The sequence below is a fragment of the Rhea americana genome, unplaced genomic scaffold (assembly GCF_003343005.1).
Source record: "Rhea americana isolate MKP2758 unplaced genomic scaffold, rheAme1 scaffold_219, whole genome shotgun sequence".
Taxonomy (NCBI): domain Eukaryota; kingdom Metazoa; phylum Chordata; class Aves; order Rheiformes; family Rheidae; genus Rhea; species Rhea americana.
The window spans coordinates 114,172-121,981 of record NW_028186326.1 but is presented as its reverse complement, the minus strand read 5'-3'; the positions used below and the strand labels follow the sequence as shown (position 1 = coordinate 121,981).

At 50.3% G+C, this 7,810-nt stretch overlaps 1 protein-coding gene across 1 annotated transcript; it reads right to left on the bottom strand.

The window, feature by feature from the left end:
- Window positions 1–3,531: 3,531 nt before the first annotated feature.
- On the bottom strand, window positions 3,532–7,804 carry NME3 (NME/NM23 nucleoside diphosphate kinase 3; the record flags this gene model as incomplete). Its single annotated transcript, XM_085305303.1, has 4 exons — window positions 3,532–6,041; window positions 7,042–7,154; window positions 7,477–7,578; window positions 7,670–7,804. Coding segments are annotated over 4 exons (468 nt in total), but the record flags the coding sequence as incomplete, so codon positions are not given.
- Between the last annotated feature and the right edge of the window lie 6 nt (window positions 7,805–7,810).

The following is a 7,810-nucleotide window of genomic DNA, read 5'->3' as shown; positions in this document are numbered from 1 at the left end:
TGCCGCCGGACGCCGCCGCCGCCGCCGTCTCCCGGGCCGGATCCGAGCGACGCTCCTGCGTCACACACAGGGGGCGCTGCCCTCGCGCTGAAGCCGGGCGGCGTCACAAAGCCGCGCGCCCCGCGCCCAATCAGCGCCGCCGCGGCGGTCACGCCTCGGGGGAGCGTCCCGGCAACGGCCGGCCTGTCCCACGTGACGGGGGAGGCCTTATCCCCTCCGCCTCGTCCCTCCCCCTCTCCCCGCGGTTGGTGCCGCCCTGTCCCGGCAGGCCTTGCGCGGCGGCGGCGGCGGCGAGATGGCGGCGGCCGGCTGAGGAGACGCGCGGCGCGGTGCGGTGAGGGGGCGCCGGGGCCGGGGCCTTGCTCGTCGCCCAGGGCCGCAGCTGGAGCCGGGCTTGGCGCTGCCACTGCTCTGCGGCCCCGGCCTGCGCCGGCGGGGGGGGCCGGCCGGGCCGCTGCCCGGGGGGGAGGCGGGTGCTGCGCCAGGTGCCGGGAGCCGCGTCCTCTTGTGGCCCGGCCTCGGCCGCGCCCCGCTGTGGAGCGCCGTGTCCGGCCGGGCGCGCTCGGCGGCTCCGCGGGAGGCCTGGAGCGCTGATCCCTTTTGTGGGCCGCACCTGAGGGGCTGCTGGAGCCGGCGGGTCCCCGTGGTTGTACCCCGGGTACACAGAAGTGTTTGCTGCGGGCTRTGACAGCTGTGCTTGCTCTGTGTCAGAAGGCAGATTATCCTGCTTTAGTCTTTTACATGATGGTCTAGACAGGTACTTTCCCTAGACCTGWTATAGAAGAACTGTAAGATGAAGATTGACAAAGAAAAGGCTTTGAGGGCAGTCAGTGTAAGAATGGAAGCATCAGATTAATGCTCTTGGCAGTTCCTGCCTGACCATCRCAGCTGAAGCTTCTGTGTAGAACTGTCCTCCCAGGAGGGTTTGAAATGCTGCTGAGTATTTTTACTTAGCAGCTGACAGGCTCCAGAAATTCTCAGGCCATCTTCTGCTGGATAATGAGAGTTTTATGAGTGTACTGTAGCCTGAGTATAAAGCAGGGATAAGATAATGATAAAGCCATAACATTCTGCACTAACTGTTCTTTCTTTTTATGTCCTATGAATAAATAGTCTGTAGTTTTTATAGTGAAAACACTTGCAAGTGAAGGAAGCAAACTTTTTTTTTGTGATTCTTTTGTATGTGTGCTAAAGAACATATCTTACTGTGGTGAGCATCTGAAGAAAGTGAATGGGACACTTATCTGGGGATTCTGCTGTAATTATTTTCCTATCTTAACTTTTAAGAATCTCAGCTATCTGAGCTGGAAACCAGTGGCTACTGTGCTTACTAGACTGTTCTGTCCTGAAGAATTAAAGTTATCAATTTAAACTCWGGTTTGATTACTTGCATCAATACTTAATTTAGATCCTTGTGAGGAAAAAGCTAATCTTACAAGATTGTAATTGCTGTAGCATCTTCCAGGCTTGCTTAGAAGCAAGCACTTGCATATGCTGGGAGAGCACAAGCACAGGCAAATAATCTAATGGTACCTACTGCAGTTTCCACTGCTTAGCTTTCCAAAGTGCGAAGTGCAGAGGCTGATTGTCTCTGAGCATTTTCAAACTAATATCCCTGAAGAAAGATGCACAAGCAGTCCATCCCCATATGCAAAATGTGGGCTCTGATAGTCTTATCCCACCTTGGCAAACTGTTGAAAGCAAGCCTGGAATGGCCAGAACTTTTCTCTTAACTAGTGGGATTAACATAACGGGTAAGTGACAAGGCACTTACTGAACTGGGCCCAGGTAGGACATACCAGCTTATCTCAGGAGGCTGCCAAGGAAATCTGATCCTACAGGCAAAAATGGCAAGAAATTCCCATAAGTTTGCTGCACCTCCCACCATGGAGCCTGCAGTATCATCAGCACTACCAGTACCTACCCCAAAGGCAGTTCTTTCTCTGAGGCAAACTGGTGAAACTTGCAAAAATCAAGCAAGTYTGAGAGTTTGTGCAGGGTGAACTAAAAATAGATTGTGACTAGCACTTGCTTCCTCACTGGGGAGGAAATTTCTCAGCAGAGCAACACACATGACCAAAAACAGATGCCAGCTCTGCAGTGAAATTTTACTAGGTCCAAAATTTAGCCCTTGGAATCCTAAATTGAGGCTGCCTGGCAATGGCTCAAAGCCTACCCTCATCCAGATAATTCAGGCTGGAGGCATTTCAGATCAATTGCATAGTTCAGCTGGTTTCACAGCTGAAACAGGTCTCAGGCTTCAATCAGCAGTTTCCTTTCCAATTTGATACATGTTTTTTCTCCCAAGAGAAACACAAGCTTAAAGGTGGGGGGAAGGGCAGCTACAGCTAAATAAAACCAACTGCTGTTGGCATATTCCTGTCATCATTTTTTAGCTACTGGGGAGCATGGTGAGAGTGGACTGGCTTCAAAAYGTTTCCCTGTCACATCTCCACTGTGATCTATATAAAGTATTTTGTATGTCAAAGAAGGATTTTTAAGGTTACAGAACCTGTGAACTCCACTGTTTGGTATGAAGATGATATTCTGTAAAGTCTGCTGTATRAATATGGTCGTGTGTTTTGTCCTTTGTGCTATGAATGAACCATATCTGTTCTGTGTGTAATAATAAATGTGTTAATATCAAGTGCCAGTGTGTTTWTTCCTGTAACTGAAACTTCTACTCAGTCTGTGGTAATAGGGCTGTTAGAAGAGTGGTTAGCTCAAGTGTTCACCTTATAAGCAGTCTTTGGAAAATGAGATACATGTTGCTCACTGAGTCAGAGCAGAAAGGGCTGCTCCTGCAGGGTACATACACTAGAAAACTGTGCAGTCTGTAGCTTCTCCTAATATCAGAAATAAAGTGCAGAAAGGATGACCCATTCAGCTACTGTCTAACTACAGCCTCCTTGTGCAGCCCCCTTCAGATCAGATAGTAAGGTCCTGTCAAAGAATTAACACATCAGTCTCAGCTTTCAGAGCAGCTGCCATACCCCCTGTCAATTACAGGGTGGTACTGAGAAAGTCTGGTAGGAATCCATGACATTCGTTACTCCTGCCTCTAAAAAGCTGGATTTGTTGTGCTTGTTTGTTCCTTTTAGTCCCAGTAGTGTTTATTTTGTAGAATTTAATGAACTCAAGGAATGTAAGTAGCAATAATAAATAACAGGCAACAGAATAGGGAAGTAGTGAAAACTGTATGAGGCTATAAATATTGCCTTTGCCAATTACCCGCTGCTAGTCATTAAAATAAACTACATCAAGTAGATTCCCTTGCAATTACTTTTCTAAATGATTTTAATGTCTTGACAAACTGTGGCTGCTTCCTCATTAGGTGCATTGCATCTCTAGGATACTGAAGCAAAATTGCAACTAGCAGCATAATTCAGTATCAGTAAAGTGTAAGKCATTTGGTGCAGTGGGTTTGCAAACAGAGCACTTACCCAGCACTGGCCTAAATAAACCCACTCATCAGCTGCCACCACCACCCTCCAGATCGATGTGGAARATAACCACTGGAGGAGACAACAGCACTGTCCAAAGTTTATTAGAAAAAAAGCAAATGGAYGACTTCTAGAAACAAATGGAATCTGTAATGTATTTGGATCTGTAAACCTCTTGGCAAGGCCCTAGGGGCAGGAGAAGTCCTTGCTGCTAGTGGCTGCACCTTTTAATCAGCCAGCTGAAGAAAACTGTGGTCAGCAGAGGAAGACCACCTATTCCCAATCTGTGCCTGTTCTTATGTCTGGGCCTGCCTGGCCCCAGCATGCTCTAGGCCAGTCTGGAGGTGGAAGTAGGGACTGAATTTGCTCTCTCTGCCCCCATGGAGCTGCACTCACTCCCCAGCAGCTATAAAGCTAGGTCAGCTGGAGAGAGAGGCAGGAATCTAGGGCATGGGCAAAACATGTCTCTGCCCACATGCAGCAAAACTCTGGTGGACCTTGTTCCCTTGGATTTAAAACTACTCCTATTCTGTGGCAGAATGCAAAGTCACTGTCCCTGCCCTAATGCGCTGCCAAGGCTGTGCCGGGGGCTCCAACACGACACAGCTTTAAGGAACGGTCAGCAGTGTGAAAACCTGAAGGGGCGATGGGCAAGATGGGACCTGGGACTGAAGGGACATACTCACACAGGTGACCTTGAGGATCTCCTGTGACAACCCCTGCTGTCAGTGGAAGCAGAGAGGCCTCTCCAAAGGTGGACGGTTCACAGCAGGAGCCTAATTGAAGGTCTCTGGGCCACCTCCTTCCCCAGAGCCACTGTGCCACGTGCATAGGGGACATGTTGTCAGAGGTCACTGAGCTGCATCAGCTTTGTGACTAACCCTGCATCGTGGTCCTGAGGCAGGGGGTACAGCACCACAAGCAATACCTTCTGGCCAATACAAGCAGCTTAGCACTGAGGTTTGGAAGCCCAAGCCTTGGGAGCTGTCCCTGTGCCCCCCGGACTGCCACGGCACCTTTCAGTACATTTGCGTAGGAGAGGCTCTGTGCCCTTTCCCACTTCTCCCAGCACATGAATGAGTTTAGCCTTAGGATTTTTAAGTTGATTTTCTGCACACTTTTCCTCAGAAACCTCCTCTGGCATTTTTGGTTTGGAGGGAAGGCATAACAGAGGCCATGCTGACTTTTGCACATCAGCTGGGAGGAGCTGGTGAGGGTATCATTAATGTCTTCTTTCAGATAACCAATTAAACATTGTTAAAGACCCAGGATGTTAACACACATTTGACATGCCAGTAAGAATGTAACATGTAATATGTTCARGACATATGATCCAACACAAATTACAAACTAGGGATTTGTGGTTTTCCAGAAACGATTCCCGAAAGGGAAYGTCTACCATCAAACCAGAGAACTCCCTCATGATCTCACAGAACTTGGTGCTAAGATCTCATGGCCTGCACTGTGCAGGACAGAGGTCTAGATAGTCCTACTAATTCCTTCTGAGCCCAAAACCTAAAATCCTTTCCCACCTCACTCTTCCCCTTCTGCTCTTATAGTTTGCACGATGCTGTTTCATTAGTTTGTCAATGTCAATCACATTAGTACAGTCAGACTGATTGTACTGATTCAGGACAGAGTCTATGCAGCCCAGCAATAGAGGCCTATGGAAAAATAAAGCAGACCTAGACAAGCCACCTCCCCATTCCCAACACTCGTAGCCCAGGGATCCTTTGAACCAGAGGCAGCAGTTGTGCGTTTAACAGCATTTAGTGAATTTTCCTTTCACAGATTCTCTAAATCACTTCTGAAGCCASGTGAACTGGCACCAGTCCTCACATGCACCCTGCAGAGCTCCCACCACAACCTTCCACCAACAGAAAGAGAGAGACAAGTTCTTCCTATCCTTCATTCCTCACCTTGGAACCATTTTCTTTTAACTCATAGAAGAACCCTCCCCCTTATCCCATAGCAACTTAACTCTMAAATTCGGTGAGGAACCACCTCCTTTGGTGAGGAACCTTGCAGAAATCCATGTAGATTATACCTATCAGGTCACTCTTATCCAATGATCAGAGCATCTTTCCTAGTGGTTAGGAGTATTTCTTCTACTGTACCATGCAGGCCTGCCCTACACACTGTCAAGGGCATAGAGCCCAATTTTAGCTTTCCTTCAGTAAACACCTTGAGCTACTTGGGATTTTAGGGTGCTACAGCAACAATAATTACTTACTACAGCCGATAAGAAAAAGAAATAGCTACTATTGCAAGGAGCTGAACTGCAAAATTAAAACCACAGAACAGCTCCCATGACCCASCCCCACCCCCAACCAAACTAAAAACCCCCAACTGCACATGACGCTGCAGCAGAAACCACAGCCAGCCCAACAGGCTGAAATGAAATGAATGGACATGCATCGTGCCCGAGTCAGGAAGACATGCTTYCCTCAGGCTGCTCTTATCACTCATAGATCCAGCGCTCAGCCATAGATCCAGTGCTCAGCCGTGTCTTCCCAGCAAATCAGCTCCTCTGGACGGAACCAGAGGGAGATCTCGTGCCGGGCACTCTCAACCGAGTCGCTGCCGTGAATCACATTTCTGCAGGAAGAAAAAAGGGATTAGTCTGCAGTACACAGAGAAAAGGGGGAGGGAAGCCACAGCTGGGAAAATTTCACTTTAACCAACTTAATAAAACCTACTGAGCCAGTCACAGTGTAAGGTATTCCTTCCCCACCTTGCAGCTCTCCTCCTTCTGGCTCAGGGCTGGTTGTGGTTATGTTGAACATAGCTTAGGCTGTGGATATTGTAGGAGCTGCAAATTCCCAACATTCCTTCCTCTTGCAATGAGGAATCATGTTTGCTGCAAGATGAGCTTCATGAAAGTGGCTGTTTACTTGGAGTTCTGCTTGTTTTTATGAAATTTAGGCTTTGTCTCCAGATTTTACTCCCTTCCCTCTATCATAAAGATGGTCTTGTGAAGTAGGTTTGGTATCAGACACCAAGGAACAGAAATTTAACCCTAGAAAGAAGTTAGTTAAAAGCTTTGCCTACCACAAGCCGGGCTTAGCTACAGCCACCAGAGGTCAGCAGTGGTGAATCTTCACTGGTGAAAGCCCTAGTGCATGTGGGCCTCCTTTGCAGAAGTCCTGCTTGGTTTTTGATGAYTCAAACTCTGGTAGAGCTAAAGCAGCTCTTTAGGTGCCCTGCTTCTTCAGGAAAGGACCCTCTCCTCCCTTTCTCCTCACAGCCTGACAGAGCTTGATTCCTTGGGGGCAAAAGCCAAGCGAAAACATCCAACTAGACAGACAGAAATACTAGATTAGATAGAAGAGAGCTTAGAAAACAGGGAAGACTCAAAACTAGGCTCATCCCAAGCTCAGAAGACAGAGCTCAGCACATCCTGCACAGTGCTGCTCTGCAAACTGCCATGCTGAGGAAGATCGTTGTGACTCAAGCACAGAAAGGGCAAACTGCAGAAGGGCCCCAGTTACACCTTCTGCTGCGATGCAGGCTCACGTGGCTTAGGCAAGTCTTGTGCAGGAATGCCTAGACAGGTGCTCACAAAACTACTCAGGGAACAAAAAGCCAATGCTCTCACTTGCTGATGTCAGTGCAAAAGTCTCCTCGGATGGTGCCGGGTCTGGAGTCGGCCGGGTTAGTCTCCCCAATCATCATGCGGACTGTCTTGACTGCATCCAGGCCCTGCCAGACCTAGGTGACAGGAAACCTGCAATCAGCTTCCGCAGCTCACCCAGCAACGCAGGCCGTATTATCTGGTCTCTAAATCCCCTATCTGATCCACCCCAAGGACAGCCAGGAAAGGATCTCACCACAAAGCCTTCAAGCGGTGATTCTGAGAACTAATCCGAACTGTGAGTGGATTTCCTCCGCTACAGTGAGGCGTCCCTTCGGTTCAGCAGGGCCGCGCTACGCCCTCCGAAGGGCCACCGCTGTGTGGTCCCCCCGACCCCAAGCCAGCGCAGCTGCCCCTTCTGCCGCTGCCGGGGCGAGGGCGAACCCGCGCAGCGCTCACCATGGCTACCACGGGCCCGGAGCTCATGTACTTCACCAGCCGGTTGTAGAAGGGCCGGTCCCGCAGGGCGACGTAGTGCTCCCTCAGCAGCTCCTCGGAGGCCTGCRCAGGGGAGAGCGCAACGCGTCCTTCGCGCTGCGGGCGGCGCCGCGGGCGAGGCCCCKCCCGGCCCGGCCCGGCCCGGCCGCCGCACCTGCACCAGCTTCATGCCCACCAGGGCGAGGCCCTTCCTCTCGAAGCGCCGCACCAGCTCCCCGACGAGGCGCCGCTGGACCCCGTCCGGCTTCACGGCCACGAAGGTGCGCTCAGCGCCGCCGCCGCGGGCTGCGGGGGG